This window comes from Rhamphochromis sp. 'chilingali' (genome assembly GCF_963969265.1).
Source record: "Rhamphochromis sp. 'chilingali' genome assembly, chromosome: 2".
NCBI classification, from domain to species: domain Eukaryota; kingdom Metazoa; phylum Chordata; class Actinopteri; order Cichliformes; family Cichlidae; genus Rhamphochromis; species Rhamphochromis sp. 'chilingali'.
The window spans coordinates 60,607,666-60,623,782 of record NC_137930.1 but is presented as its reverse complement, the minus strand read 5'-3'; the positions used below and the strand labels follow the sequence as shown (position 1 = coordinate 60,623,782).

Genomic DNA, 16,117 nt, shown 5'->3' with positions numbered 1-16,117 from the left:
AAAAAGGCATGAGACCTGTGCGTTAGAGGTTTTGGCTAATCTTTTAAGACAAATTACTTACACCACTGTTGTATAGGCAGCGTAAATTGTCCACATAATGCTAGACAGGTCCAGGCTCTTATGTCACCTCTGGACAACTCACCAACATATGTGTGAAGTGGGTGCGAATGTGAGTCAACAAATAACTGTAGTAGGGCACACTGGGAAAGCTGGTGAGAGGGGAGATCAATCTGAGTTTTATGAAGTGTGTCTCCCGGTGCGCAAATAATCTGCAGGAGTGTCAACAGAAATCTCTGAGCACAGATTGCCTCCGAAAATAACAAAAAACAAACTGAGCTACTGTTTATACATAACTGAGGCTCAGGACCTGTGAAATTTGTGCTTCCAATTGTTTGGGACAGTCATTACCGCAGTTATATTGAAGTATTATGCACATATACTTATGTACACACATATCTTGCTCGCTTTATGGAGAAGTTCATGTCATATTTTGCACCTGCTTCCCTCCCTCCTGAAACTGTCCATGGTGCTGATTTTGTTTTTCTACTTGTTTTAATGATGAATATACCTCTTCCAAGGCACGTGTAAAGAGTACACAGGTGGAAAGACTTACTGAGTCTGATTGTAGACCTTTTATAAAAGAGTATAGCCATGAACAATAACTGTATAAGAAGACCTGGAAAGTAATAGCCTAGTTTATAGAAAGCACATTATTAAACTTGGGCTTTGGCCAAGAAAGCCCGTGAAAAATAAGTAAGGTTGCTTAAATTAACGGGCAAATCGAAGTGCTTTTAACCACTTGTTGCCTACTGTCCTAGAAAATATGCAGTTGTGTCTGAGTTATTACCAACCTAAAGTGGCTGTAAATACACATTGAGTCATTTATGGATACTTTTAGTATTTCGACAGTATTTTTTTTACTGTATTTACTACCTGCTTACTATTAGTAGAAATATAATGTTAGACACACACACACACACACACATACAGGTTTGTCATGCCCTATAAAGATAATGCATAGTCCCTATATAGTGTTTTTATTTGTGTCAGGATTTTTATGTCTGAAAGTTCTTGCATTTCAAATGTTGAGTGGCAACATAGTAACAGAATCAAGCTTAGTGTATTTGAATGGGAACCTTCTTTGTCTTTACAAATGTTTATGGCTTTATATTAGGAGGAGGGGGGGGGTTGTGTATTCCTCCCGTGAATATAATAAGAAATTTGAAGTTAGGACCAAGAGGAACGCGGATCATTAAAGAGGGGCTGCGTGGATCATGTCAGTATCTGTATGCCTGTCTCCCACACAAACCTTTTTTATTACATGTTGACATGAATTTCACCTTCATCTGTCTGTTTTTCTTTTTCTCCATAGTTACTTAGACAACACTGCTTAAGTGTGTTTGATCTCAAGGTATTGCAATTATTCTTACTTGGAAGTTATTATGAGCAAGATCAAACATTCTCAATTTGTTTTTGATTGCAGAGATTAGTTAAAGTGAACTTTGTTTCCAAGGATAATAAACAAAATTAATAAAAGTCTTAAACGAAATGTAAAAGTTATTTGTGAACTAAACCAGCCTTTGTGTTTGTGAGGGTTTTATTGAACATGTCAGCTCAAAGGAAGCTCGCTGTACTGGAAAGACGAAAAGGCCTCATACGCGAAGGGATATCTAGATGCTGTTTAAGAGATTTTATGGCATTCACTCAGCCTCTACATTTCTGTAGTGAAATGTCAAAACAGTCTACACTTACTTACTTCTCAAGCATACTGCTTGTACAAAGCTCTTTATCATGCACTTTTCTTTCAACCGTTCACACAAACACTGACACACCAATTACAGCAGAGAAACTTGGAGTTCCGTATTTTACCCAAGGACACTTGAATGAATTTAGAATAAACTTTTTACTGTTTTACTGCATCTGTGGTTTTGTGTATGGCCTTCCGGGGCCTGGCCACACAGCCCAAGAAAGACATCCACAAAGCAACTTTAGTGCAGATTATGCTAATAACCACATCTCACCAACACACACCACCTTACTTTTTAAGGAAGTGGTGTTAAAAAGCAATTCATGACAAGATTGCATAAAAGAGTTTAGTGAAATCACCCAGGAAGTCTCTTTGCTGAAAATATAGAGGGGGTTTAGAATAAGAGAGCAAAGATGCTTTTACAGTTATTTGTTCTTATGTATGTTTTCACTATTACCCAAAAATAAAGTAAATCTAAGAATTCTTCAGTCCATCACACTTTTACTCCAATCCTTTCATTTTAACTCTCCTTCCACATCTCTCCCCCTCTCTGTGCCCTTCCGAGCATTAGCATTAGGGCTGGGTATCGTCACTGATTTCTAGAATCGATTCAATTCCGATTCACAAGGTCCCAAATCGATTCGATCCACGATTCGATTTAATTCGATTCGATTCGATTTAAATCTGGGAAATTTTGACAGTCAGAAGTATAATTCAGATCAGAACATTTACATATTTTTGTATCTATAAAAAGGAAGCTGACACTCGCAAGACTTTATCCAAGGTGTGAGCATCACAGCAGATGCCTTTGTGTCAAAGTAGCTGAAGATAAAACACAGAAAAACATGAAGGTGATTTTCCTGGCCTGGATTTTATAAAAATATTCTGCAGTACATCAAAAACGAAAGAAAACCATTAATTAATGAACATTACCTCTGACGTTACAGCGGTTTTATTAGACACACGGCTAAGCATTTTGCATTTTGAATAATATTAAAAAGTTTAAATTTGTTCAGTATTGAACAGCAGAAATGAGGTTTTCTTTTCGGAAGAATGTAAAAGGGAAAAAAACAGCGGCCGACAGCCTGTAAACAGCGGTAGACTTGTGCGTAACAAGCAAGCGAATAATGAAGAAAGCGAAACTGTTCGAGAGAGAGAGGGTGGGGGGGGGGAGGGAGAGAGAGAGAGCTGCGCATCGCAATGGAAGCAAAACAGTAAAAGAGTGAATTCATGACGATGTTTATGTGAAGCGTTTGGATCTTCTTTAGCTGCTGGTTCGGTCAATATTGTTTGGAGAGAGATCAAACTAACAGCTTTAGAATCAGCGCATAAAGGGCGTGAACACAAAGCGCGGACCCGGATCAGCGAGCTGTCGGCTTTCAGCCCCGACTGTGAGAAAGGCGACATCTAACTGATTCTGATCTGCGGGTCGCGCTGTGTGTTTAAGTCTATGTGCAGAATCCCTGTACCTGCTCTCATTTACTGTTTGGTGGTTCTTGAAATTTTGTGAGATGTCACCAGAGATTCTGGCATTTCGGACAAAATAAATTTATATTAAAAAATCGATTCAGGATTTTAATGAATCGATTTTACGTTATCCAAGCCAGAATCGATTTTAATCGATGAATCGATTATAAAAACCCACCCCTAATTAGCATTCCTTGGGCATGTATTGTGTACAATAGGATACACTGCAAAAGGGCTGATAACCAACAACAATCCCAGAATCATTTGTGCACATTCGCACTGCTGTCACACACTGTTAGCGAGACAGAATACAGAAGTGAGAGAACAATTGCTGGGGAGAATCGTGTACCTCTTTGTCAGTAAGGCGCACAAACCACAGATTTGGAGACAAAAAAGAAGAAGGAAAAGATAGAGATTAGATGAAAAGTTTATTGCTCAGAGTTATGTGAAACAAGAAGCAGAAAAAGTAGGAAACGGCATAACTCTTGCCAGCAGAGCTTCACAGATTTCATTTAGCCTTAGGTGATGCAAATAAGATTTCCTCTTCTGTTTAGAAACTGTTAGCATAGGTGAGAATATTTTTTAGAAAGGAATTAGCTCAAGGAAAAGCATGGTCTGAAGATTAGCTTTCAACCATTTAGATAATCTGTATAAAGACATAGAAAGATATCTTGGCTTCTCTTTGTATTATGATTATGATAAATTCAAACTATTCCAGTATACAGTTGTATATTGTGATGAAGAAAAGATTAAGGTTACATTATATTAATTTGGCCATTTTAAAGAGAGATTTTTCTTGGCTTATAACAGTTCCTTGCAGGGGTGATGGGGCATTTAACAAGCAACAAGTCTCTGTTACCTTGTTGGCGAAATTGCTACATTTGCCTGTTATTTTGGACTATTTTAATACAGCGATTATTGCCCTTTGGCTCTTGATGAACCTTAAGACCCGAAAATTGACTAATTTACTTATTTAAGTTGCAAATGCAGATTGCATCTGTGGTTCATTTCTGGACTTTGTCATTCTTTAAAACATTTCATTTCCCTACATATATCACTGTTATCCCATTAATTTGCATTATTTTCCCAGAGACCGTGTTTACTTCTTTTTGACTCTGTTAGTGTAAATGTTTTATCTCTGTCCTTTCAGGCATGTCGCTATGGCCATGTGCAGCATTTGGAACACCTGCTATTCTATGGAGCCGACATGAGTGCTCAAAATGCATCTGGAAACACGGCTCTGCATGTGTGTGCGCTCTACAACCAGGTACAAACACTTGTTTCAGGAAAAACATAAATAACATTTATGGACTATTTGCTTGGAGAATGAAGGGAATTGCATTTGTGTTGTAGCCCTGTGCGTTACACAGTTTACATCCAGTGTAGATGTTTAGTGCCAGTACAGCAGAGAAATGTCACATTCAGTAGCAGGGTGAAAAATCAAGGACATGGTGGTTAATGGCTCTTTGATGCATTTACATTATACGACAGGCACCAGAGCTAGCTTCTCAGCTGAGTGTGTTGGCTTTCTTAATACGCTTTAGACTAGTGATTTTTGTTGTCTAAAAAAACTAAAATTATACATAAATATTCTATTAGGAATAACTCTAAAATCTTGCACTGTACATCTGTTGTCTGTGAAGTAGGTCTGAGAAATCCTGCATGTGCACAATCCTTTATTGGACTTCATTGTAATGTTTTTCATATCGGTAAATACTCAATAACCCATAAGGATGAAGTAAACAAATATATGCATAAAACAAAAGAAAATTTATTTACAAAGGATTTCAGATCTTTTCAGACACTTGGGAGCCAGTGCATTCTTGAGTCTTCTTGGTTAAGCCTCTACAGGCTTTACACACCTGGATTTGGTCAGTTTATTTTAATCTTCCTGACAGATCCTCTCAAGCTCCATTTGCCCTTTGGCTGCACCAGTCACAGTCAGAAACTTGTCCTGAAGCCATTTCATTGTTGTCTTGATCTTTTACTAATTGATAGAGTTCTGTTATCCTTTCAACTGCCCCAGTCTCTGTAGAGGACTTCTAAACCTCATTTAGGGCAACTACTGGGTTTTTGGTTGACTCCTTGACTGTGACCCTTCCTCTAAGCTACTCAGTTTGTCTAGGAATATGCTGCAGGATCCAGGCTTAATCTTTTTTCCGATTTATTGAGGGCTTTGTGGAAGAATCAAAGGATAAGATATATCCTTGCTCTGATCAGTGCCTTATTTACCAGTGTGTGAACTGTGGTACCTTTACAAAAACAGGGTCTCCTTTTCTATACTGTACCCTACTAGCTGAATACCATAAAGCATGCAAAAGGTGAAGGATTTGAATACTCTGACGATATATTCTTTCAGTGTAAGTATTTGTCTATGCCTGTTTTCCACGAATAGTAGAAGCAATGATTGTGCTACAGCACTGAACGCTGTGCCACTCAACTTTCTTGGTCAAGGACATATATTAAGCTCAGAGACTCCAGGGATGTTACTTACAGTGTCTGTAAAGTTACAGAACAGCCACCACGCTGCATCGAGTGTTTGTGTGTGTTTCATAACGTCGACGGATTCATAACGTCGAAACCACAGGAATAATCCACCTGGCAATTTTCTCCATTGTATGAATTTTGATGCCAGGCTAAAAAGGCCAACTGAAGAGAATTGGTCTAAGTGTGGTTGTGCCACTGAAGTGAGCAACAATTAGAGATATTTTATCAGTTGTGGGTTACTAATACAGTTTGCATTAAAGTATGCACCAGGCAGGGATAGAATGTAATTTAATTCTTGATGCTTTGCAGATTGTGTTTCTAAACAAAGATGCATTTGAGCCTGCTTATAATTGCCATACAGCTTCCATGCCCCGTCTATTGCTCTTAACGCTAAGCCCACGTTTCTCATACTGAAGATGTCAGTGCAGCGCATATAAACATGCCATTCACTTCTTTTGGTATACCTTGCTGGCATTGGGTTGGACTTTTGCCTTCACAGCAGTTTTAATTCTTTGTGGTGTAGATTCAATAAGGTGCTAGAAACATTTTCTCAGTGATTACTACTGCCATGATAGCATCACACAGTTGCTGCAAATTTACTGCATATCCGTCCTGTGAATCTCCCTTTTCAGGCTTTTTGAATACAGTGAACACATTGTCACGTTCAAGAAACCAGTCGGATATTATCTGAGCTTTGTGAGACGGTTCGTTACCTTGCTGGAAGCAGCCTTTAGAAGATAGGTGTGGTCATACATGCATAGGGATGGACATGGTTCAGGCAGACTGATGTATTTAAACAGTGCTTATTTGGTGATGTTTATTTTCCAATCTTCTGTTGGCTCCATTTCCTGTTTTTCAAGGAAAAGGTTTTCAAGGTTTTTCGTGTTATAACAAGTGGATTTTGAGTCGCCTTCTGACCAACTCAGAGGAATCATTCTCCTCTGACCAGCATTAACAAGAGATTTTTGCACTGCACTGATGCTCAATTTAAACTTCAGCTGGTCATCTTGACTATGTCTAAATGACTAAGTGCAATGTACTGCTGAAATTTGATTGGCTGAGCAGTTATAATGTGTCCGGTGAGTACGTATTCATAGATTGTTTAATTTTTAGAATAAAACTTTGTCTGACAGACTAGGCATTATATACTTATTTAGCAAATCTTACTCAAACAGTAAATGGTGCATGTAGGGCACTATTTCCCACTTCGGGTTTGCACGCATTAAATATTTATGGCAGGAGAATTGTGTACCAGTTTTAAATAAGCTACAGTTTCCATTCCCGTGTTAATAAATATCACCCAGTCTAATTTCACTGTTTCCAACATTTTCAGATAATTGAAAACTTTTATCAGGCTATAGTACGATAGTAAATACTTGTTTATAGAATTAGTTTGTATTTTGTTCTGGTGAAACCAAACAGAAAAAAACAAAACAAAACTGCACAAATCCAAGTATAAATCTGTGAATACGTGCCTACCAGCTTTCATAGTGCCAGATGGCTGTGAGTCTTAGTGAGTTTGACATCCGTGTAATCTACAAGAAAATCTGCATGTAGCTTCAAATCTAGATATAGTAGCTTCAAATAAAACAATATTTTAATAACAATAATAATAATATTAATAATAATGAGGATAAATGCTTGATGTTAACGTGCAGTATTTCGTAATATGAATGAACAAGAAGTAGATTAGGGTAGTGGGAGATGAGGGCAGTATAAACCAGAATTCTCCTGAGCAAACCATGTAGATGTAGAGCAGCCAGGTGCTTTTTGGTTTAACCCCATGAAGCCTGAACCTTGAAAATTCTAATTTTTGAAAATGGAGAGTTTATTGAACCATCTGACAAATTTGTTTTAAATAAAATTAATGAAATTGGAATTTCCGTGAATGACTTTTGAATTGTATTGTATTCGCTACATCTGGCTGTGCAATTTATTTTGTTTTTTCAGGGGGTAAAAATCACACTGATGATGTAGAAGTGTCAAAGAACTGCATGTATTAAATGTGATACACTAGGCTAGGTTAAGGCTTCTCAAAGAGAAGATGCTTTTGTACAGCTTTGCTGGGAAGCAGAGATTTGATTAACATTAAATAAGTGCTTTCTCCTCTCGCTTTCTCTCTCCCAAATGAACTGAAACGTGTGTGTTTGTGTGTGTTGGAATGTTGTGGTTTAACTTAGTGCTGCACAGCTAATTTCAGTCATGATGATCAACATCACATTATCTGTGTGTGTGTGTGTGTGTGTGTGTGTGTGTGTGTGTGTGTGTGTGTGTGGTGAACACAGTATAAATACTTAATACTTATTGTTTGTAACACATTCGTGTGATTTAAGGCACTTCATGTTCACTGCTCAGAAGAGTGTGTGTAATGTATTACTCATGTAGTGGGAACATGGACCTGTTTACACAATTACATTGTCACGGTCTCTCTTTTTAGACCAGGAAATTCCCAAAACATCAATCATTAAAATTTAGTATGAAAAAAAAATAGTATGAAGACTTGGTTTGAGGTTTAGATCTTTACCTTTGCTCTGAATTAGAGGTATCATCCATCCATTTTCTCCTACTTAACCATTTCAGGGTTGCGTGGAGTAGGGGGCTTGAAGCCTATTCCAGCTATCACTAGATTTAATGCACCCATTTTTATATCTATCGTTTGTCTTATTTTTCCAGCGTTTTTCTTCTTTCAGCAGTGAAAATGTCACGTAGCTGGTCACTGTTCTTTAAAAGGTCTAAATAAAAAAGCAATATCTTGACCTAAGCTTGTGTAATTTAAGGGCCGGTGACTTGAAGATTTTAATTGTATGAAGGTGGTATTTTGCATGGCCGCACTAAATATGCAGGAATGATTATGGGATACAGTAATTCTCAATCTGTGACCACAAATGTATTCCAACATCATTCCTACTTTGCACCTTAACTATGAGAGTGGACTTTTTTTTCTTCTTTATTTTTTTCATCACTTCAAAAAAAAAAAAATCAAGGTATAAACTTAACAGTGGTTTTGAAGAATTACACCACTAGCAAACAGTAGTTAGCTATATTTTCAGGAAAATATTGCCAGTATAAAATCCTCTGAACTGATTGAAACTCATGTGTGCCTGCTTTTTTTGCAGCCACAGACAGACTGGGTAAATAGTTTAATTTACAGTTACTTGTGCAACTTTCTTTTTCTGCAACTTTAAAGTCTTTAGTTTTGTAATGGATCTTGTCCAAGCTCTTGTGATGAGGACTGCTGTTATCCTGCCACTCGAGACGAATACGACGTTGAGCTGATCAATCCCAGGAAAATTGTGTCGAAGGGGGGTTCAGAAGGCCAAAAGCAGGCCTACATGAATGCTTATGTGCAATAAAAGTAAGAAATGCACTGCTACAATCAACTGGGAAACCAGTTGTTCTAATGTCAATAGATCCATACAGATGGATGGACAGAAAGATGAAGATGGAGTTTGCTGAATAAAAAGATTCAGTAATCATCAATAAAATGTACTTGAGCACTGCCCCGAAGGCCCTATTCTTTGGGTCTGACTGGCTATTTAAGTTACTTAGTGGGCTTTCAGCTTGGCAGAAGCAGTGAATGAAGGCAGGGCTCACATGCTTAGGAGGTCATGGGTTTAATGATTTAGAAGGGACAAAGTACTGTAGAAAATGGCAACACTGATGAGTGAAATTAAACAGAGGCTGTGCAAGACACAAACGGATCTATCCAAAGCAGTCAGACCAATGATATCCTGCTAGACCGTTAATTATTATATTGTTGTTGCACAGAAGCATAACATATTAGCTTGATATAAATGTTTCAATTTTAAATCCTCTTTGATGTTAATCACAAACAACTGTAAAAGCATGCTCACTTTTCAGTGAAGGATGCCAGATCTGCTGCTTCAATTTTAAGGGCAAAAGGAATCCTCAAATGTATAAACATGTCTGTTAGAGGAACCATCTGTCACACTTTTTACACATGACTGACCTGATCGTTAGTGAAGAGTACTTGATCTAAATCACTTCTGTTTGTATGTCTATGAATCTAAAGTAATCACATCTAACAAACAGCAGTGAGAACTGGATTATGGATTATTGTAGGAAGACTTGCAGAGAAGAGGAACACATGTGGTCCACATTGTAATTAGACTGTGTGTGTGTGCGTGCCTGTGCATGTGCATAATGACTTTAGGTTAATTAGAACACACGTTTGAGTCAAGACACATACTCGAGGTTAATACCAATATAACATGCATGTTTACCTTGCAGGTTAAATGCCAAAGTTGCATTAATAAGCAATAATTAATAATGCTAAAGTTCAGGTCCACCTGGTCTGTGTGACAGACACTTATTATCGCTGCTTTCTATCTCCTTATAGAGACTGCTTGGAAAAGTTTTGAAACTTTTGAACTAGCCTGGCCTTGTTGTGTCATTGCTAGAAAGAAAGACTGCGGTGCGCGTTATACTCTAAACGACCTTCACATAGTCTTTGTATCTTCCTCTGTTCTTTCACTTGTAGCATTCCTCTCTAACCTTGATATATATTCTCCATTCTTCTCTGTTGTCACACCAAAGAGATGATGGAAATATATTTGTACATTTTTCATATGCACTCGAAGGCCTGCGTGAATGAAAACCTGTACCCATTTAGCGTTCTCGAAGAATGATGATTATGAGGCTTTACACTGAAAAATGTCTGCGTTTATTTACCTGTGTATGTGTGTGTGTGTGTATCTGTGTGTGTGCAGCTGCCTGAGGTATGGGTGATTAGCATTACTTAATCTAATAGCCATAGGCATTTATCTATATAGCTTTTTTTGGCAATTTTAGCCTCAAGTGTGTTTTAGATATTAGCATAAAGAGTAATCATATATTATGCATATAACACTCGCTCTATTTTTAAATATACTCGGTGTATTCACCATCAGTGTTTACAGAGACTTTTCCTATTTCTTTGTGTTTCACCTGGCGTCATGCCTAATATACAGCCGTACTCAAATGAGTACATTTAGCAATATCAGCCAGAAAGTGTGGAAGCTCCAGTAAATATAGTAAACAAAAAGTTGTTGCACAAATACTTGTGGCATGACATTTTGTAGGTGGTTTGAAAAAGTATTTAACATAATGTATAGCTTGTTTGAAAAGCAACAGATTAAAGGTGTGATCCATCACATCCCCCGCCAATACTAGCATCTGTGTTTTACCAGAAGAGGGTGCTCCAGTGCATACAGGAGTGGATCATCTGCTATAAACAGCCTGAAGAGTAAAACCACATGGATGTATTAACTGAACAACAGAATAAATGAATCTGGGCATGCATGTTCCTGAATGTGTGTGACTCACTAAGAGTCACTAGAGTCACTTTGCTGATTTTAGTGAAAGGTTAGTCCTATTAATTCTGCTCTCTGTGTTAAATTACATATCGACCCTCAACCAGCCAGCACATGGACACACAATCCTGTCAATTTACAGCTGGGCTTTCTTGCCTAGGGGTGTGTACTCATTTACACACAGTATGTCACACTAGTTCTACACAGAGTAAAACGGAAACTTGTTGTTGTGAACTAATCAGGAAGTCTGTTCTGTAATTGTTAAGATTCCTTCCTCTTTTTCTTCTTCTCCTTCTTTTAATTATTATTAAATTAAGCCCATGTTTTTTATACCCACACTTTTTGAATTCGAATTAATCTGTTGCTTTTCAAACAAGCTATATATTATGTTAAATACCTTTTCAAACCACCTACAAAATGTCATGCCACAAGTATTTGTGCGACAACTTTTTTTTTTACTATATTTACTGGAGCTTCCACACTTTCTGGCTGATATTGCTAAATGTACTCATTTGAGTACATTTGAGTCCAAAGACATGTGTGTAGCGCAGCCAGACACAGTGCAATTAGTAAATTCAATATGTACTAAACATTTGCTTAGATGGAAACGTCCAAGACGTAATACACAAAGTCATAAAAATTATTATTTACTGAAGCATTTACAAAGTGGAAACATTTATATAGAAATACAGTATGTAAAGTTTGTACAATTAAAACATACATGAAAGTCAGTATTTGGTATGACAACCTTTATTCTTGAGCACGGCCTATATCTTGTAATTTTTTTAACTAAACTTCAGAAATGGTTCTCCAGGTTTTTTAAACTGTACTTCTCTTCTCTGGAGTTTGGCTGTCTTTTGTTCCATTCTCTGCCAAGATGACCTCACACTGCTTTAATAATGTTGAGATCCTTGCTCATTTTCTGTCAAAGTTAGATTCATCCCTCCATGTTGCCACTGATTTTTAGTCCGGTTCTTGTGTAATTTGCCAACTCTTTGCCCTTTCTGCCTTATTTCCTTCCTTAACAATGGCTTCTTGAAAGCTACCCTTCCATTGAGACCATTTCTGATGAGGGCTCACTGAACAGAAAATCCATCAACTGAAGGACCAGATGCTTCTCTCATGTTCTGTTTCAGACTTTGTTGGATTTGTTTTCTTTTTCTTTCTTTTTTTCTTTTCTTTTTAAAGATAGGACCTTCAGATACTGTAGTTTCCACGCCAAGATATGTTAAGTTTCTATTAGTGGTTTTAAAATCACTGTCTTAGTGCAAATATACAAATTATCTGTCTGGCATTTTTAGTAGATTTGCTGAATAAATGGGAACAAATGACTTGACAGTAAAGTGCCTAAACATACAATTTGAAATTGGGTCTTTGCTAAGTTGGCTGTTACATGTAGACACATTTATACTTAAATGTTTCATAGGTTAGTGTTAAGTTGCTTAACAAGCAAACAAACAAGCAAAAAAAAAAATGCAAATATTCCTCTGAAAATGCTCAGGACTGGACTGAAAAAAGCAATCAGTGTCCAAATAAAACCTTTGAAGGCCTTCGAATCATCTTAAAAACTATTGCACAAAACCAGTAAAAAAAAAATACAAGAAAGTCTAGAAAAAATGTTGCCTTGTACTGTATCACTGCAATGATGTGGATATAGGTGGGGATAATTTCACATATTGTGGAAACATGAATCTGTATGCACAGTCACACTATGAGGACCTGTCTGTCTTGGGTTTTAAAAGCCATAATGTAGATCAAGAAAATTTGGAGTGAAGCCTTAGTGTCAGGGCTAGACTAGTAGCAGTTATGGTTAAGGTTACTGTATGTCTATAGGAATAGTGTAAGCCTTCTGAAGTGGGAACACGGCATATGTCTTTGTACTTTAGATCATATTTTTGTTTAGATTCAACCTGCAGCAGTTAAAGTGTTCTTCCACCAACGCTTCTCGTCATGAAATAGTGCCTTAGTTGTCAAAAACTCATTGAATTCAAACATGCCTGCCTTGTATTTTTTTAAAAGTACCTCATGGAACGGGCTTCTTCCTGAATTCACAAATTCATGTTTTAGCCACAGGCGTTTCTCAAGAGACATTCTTGTTCTTTTTTTACACTGTCACCTCTGTCAGACTCATTTTCAAACAGTTTTGTAAGTCTGTTTCTTTTAGAAGTGATCAAAGAGGTTGCTTGTAATGCTGCCTCTGGCAACCACTGTCATGCTGCATAGCACACAAATTATTATACTCCTCTTGATATTTGACTTTCTAAAACCATGTCCGAATTGTTACAAAGTTTTTCCTAGTAAATTTAAAATAATTCATCTTGCCTCCATGGTGTGATGTGCTTTTCTTGGTCGTCCTTTTTCAGTAGCATGTGATGTTAGAAAACAGATTCTGGAGACATACAATTTTCTTTGGCCCATCGCTGATACGCCCATTAATAGCTGCACTGGTTAACAGACGAGGAGTTAATTTTAGGTGCACTTTGTCTGATCTGACATTCAGAAAACTATTTTTACTAATGCAGACAGTAGATGTGAAGCAATTCGTTAAACATGACTTATACTTCTTAAACTGTCCGTGTCTAATTGAGAGGACAATTAGAAGCTGCAAAACAACATCCATAAGTGCTCCAAAGAATCACATATGTAAGTGATTGCTGTGTCTATCTAGAATCTGTGTTTGGGAGTCATCATGTGTATTTGTTTGCATATCTGTATGCTGTTGCATACAATAGAATGAAGGACAGTGACATGTAATACTCCTATAGGTAAACACACACAACTCTCTGTTGTCCTTCAGGAGAGCTGTGCACGGGTTCTCCTGTTCCGGGGAGCCAATAAAGAGATAAAGAACTACAATAGCCAGACTGCTTTTCAGGTATGTGAGGTATACAAAAGGTTTACACACTAGTACGTCACAGCTAAATTAACTGAAATATGCAACCTGATGTTGGAGTCCAGCCTTTATAGCTGATGAAGCAGAAAATTGATACTGACATACTGACATTTGTTTTATGCACATCAAATATAATTTGCTTGTACATAATGGAGGTTGGTCAGTGTAGCGCTATACAGATTTTTACACAATCTCCTTCAACAAAGTGTTGAAAGTGTTGAATATTTAGTGAAAAAGTTAGGACGGAAATGTTTTTTCACGTTGTTCCTTTCCACTCCCTGTACGTTTCTCTGTTCCCATTTCCAGGTGGCTATTATAGCTGGGAACTTTGACCTGGCAGAAATCGTTAAGGTCCACAAAGCATCAGATGTTGGTAAGTTGACAGAGTGAACTTGGGGTTCCCAGGGTATTTAAAAGTACAATCTGAGGCACAGCCTTCAGCTTTCAGGCTTTCTGTGGAACCAGTTTGGATTTGGGAGACAGGCACTGTCTCTACTCTTAAAATTAGGCTCAAAAATTTCCTTTTTGATGAAACTTACAGTTAGGGCTGGATCAGGTGACTTTGAATCCTCCTCTAGTTACATTGCGAAAGGCCTAGGGTGTAGGGGGCTTGCCATGATGCACTAAGTGTTACTTCTTCACTCATCTTTTTTCACTCACTACACCAATCTGCATTTAAGTTATTAATGATTATTAAACTCAGGCTCTCTTCTATAGTGTGTCTTTTGTCCGATCTCCTTACCCTCACCCCTTACCAGTCATGGCAGATGACTGCTCCTCCCTGATCCTGGTTCTGCTTGCAGTTTCTACTTGTTAAAAGGGAGTTTTTCCTTCCCACTGTTGCCAGGTGCCTGCTCATAGAGGGTCGTCTGATTTCTGTATTAATGTGGGCTTTTCCTTACAATACAGAGCGCAGAATTGAGTGAATAGAATTGAATTGAATTAAGTGAAGGTAGACTTGGAGAGGCATCAAGCTCAACCTAGATAGCGAAGGAGGTCACGGAAAGTGATTATAATTTAAATACAGTGGAAAATACAAAGAAGAAAAAGTGAAAGAGATGAAAATGTAACAGAACTGGAAAATGTTCCTGAGGATTATTGGATCCCTGCTGAGTTTAGTAGTTTCTCTCTCTGAAATAAAGTACAGGAAAACTCTGCCATCTGGTGTGAGCAGGATGTAATGCCTCACTCTCGTCATAAAGGCATTGTGTCTCTTCTTACATTCAGCATGCTGAAATAGAAATTACAGTGAACTTCGTAACAAATTGCATTTTTTTGCAAACAAATTCCAAAAAGTCCAGTGATCCCTTTCTATATACTTTTTTTTATCTTATTCTGTATTTGATCCTTCAAAGTTAAAATATGGTAATTGCTAAGATTTATAAGCCACTTCAGTGGATTAGGAAATCCATCTTAAGGTTTTACTGAAATGCCAACAGTGTATAATTATGTGTAATTTTTCTTCTTAGTGCCTTTCAGGGAGACTCCCTCCTACACCAACCGTCGACGTGTGATGCCTGGCCCCCTGCCTTCACCCCGTTCCTTACTTCGCTCTGCAAGCGACAACAACCTGAACGGGGACCACGATCACATCCATGCTCAACCAACCAGAGAAGCCCGTGGCCGCCAGGGTCACTCCCCCGTCCCTTCACTACGCAGTCTGCCTGCTTTTGGGCAACAGCACAGCAGCCTTGGAGAAGTAAGCGAAGTCGCGCAGATATGAAATGTAAACCTAAAAAAAATGAATGCATTCATAAGAAAGAGTGAAGGAGTAAAAGAGAAGGATGATCTCAGGGAAGGTGATTGATGTTTTACACATGTCTTATATCAGAGTCGTCATGGAGAGATCCCTGACAGCAGTCTCCAGAGTACTGGCAGCTCCAGATCCTCCCATTCCCGTTCACCGTCTCTACATCACATGCATGAAGATGACAAACCAGTTCCTAGACGGTCCCACAGCCACGGCTACCCTCATGGGCATGGCCCTCGTGGAAGACTCAGGTTTGTAATAACCTGCGTTCAGTTGCGTTTTTTTTACTCAACTTAGCAGAGAGCTTCATAAAAAAAGTGAATCTGTTTTTATTTCCTGTTTCTAATTCATGTCTCACATTTGTCAGTCTTGGCAGCTATTCACTTAAGTACATCATTTTTATTGCCCTTGTGATTTTGCTAGCTACTTTGATTTTTAAACCTAATTTCAGAGAGCAAAGG

The 16,117-nt window shown here is 38.0% G+C and overlaps 1 protein-coding gene across 7 annotated transcripts in view; it reads left to right on the top strand.

Moving 5' to 3' along the window:
* shank3a (SH3 and multiple ankyrin repeat domains 3a) overlaps positions 1–16,117 on the top strand; it is a 251,799-nt gene that overhangs the window by 150,488 nt on the left and 85,194 nt on the right. For all 7 annotated transcript variants that reach the window (XR_013969459.1, XR_013969460.1, XM_080863845.1 and 4 more), the window contains exons 9-13: positions 4,365–4,481; positions 13,811–13,888; positions 14,213–14,279; positions 15,376–15,605; positions 15,738–15,907. Coding sequence is in view for 5 of the 7 variants with exons in the window: in XM_080863845.1 (XP_080719971.1) it covers positions 4,365–4,481; positions 13,811–13,888; positions 14,213–14,279; positions 15,376–15,605; positions 15,738–15,907 (662 nt within the window). In the remaining 2 variants the exon portion in view is untranslated. The remainder of the gene's footprint in view (positions 1–4,364; positions 4,482–13,810; positions 13,889–14,212; positions 14,280–15,375; positions 15,606–15,737; positions 15,908–16,117) is intronic.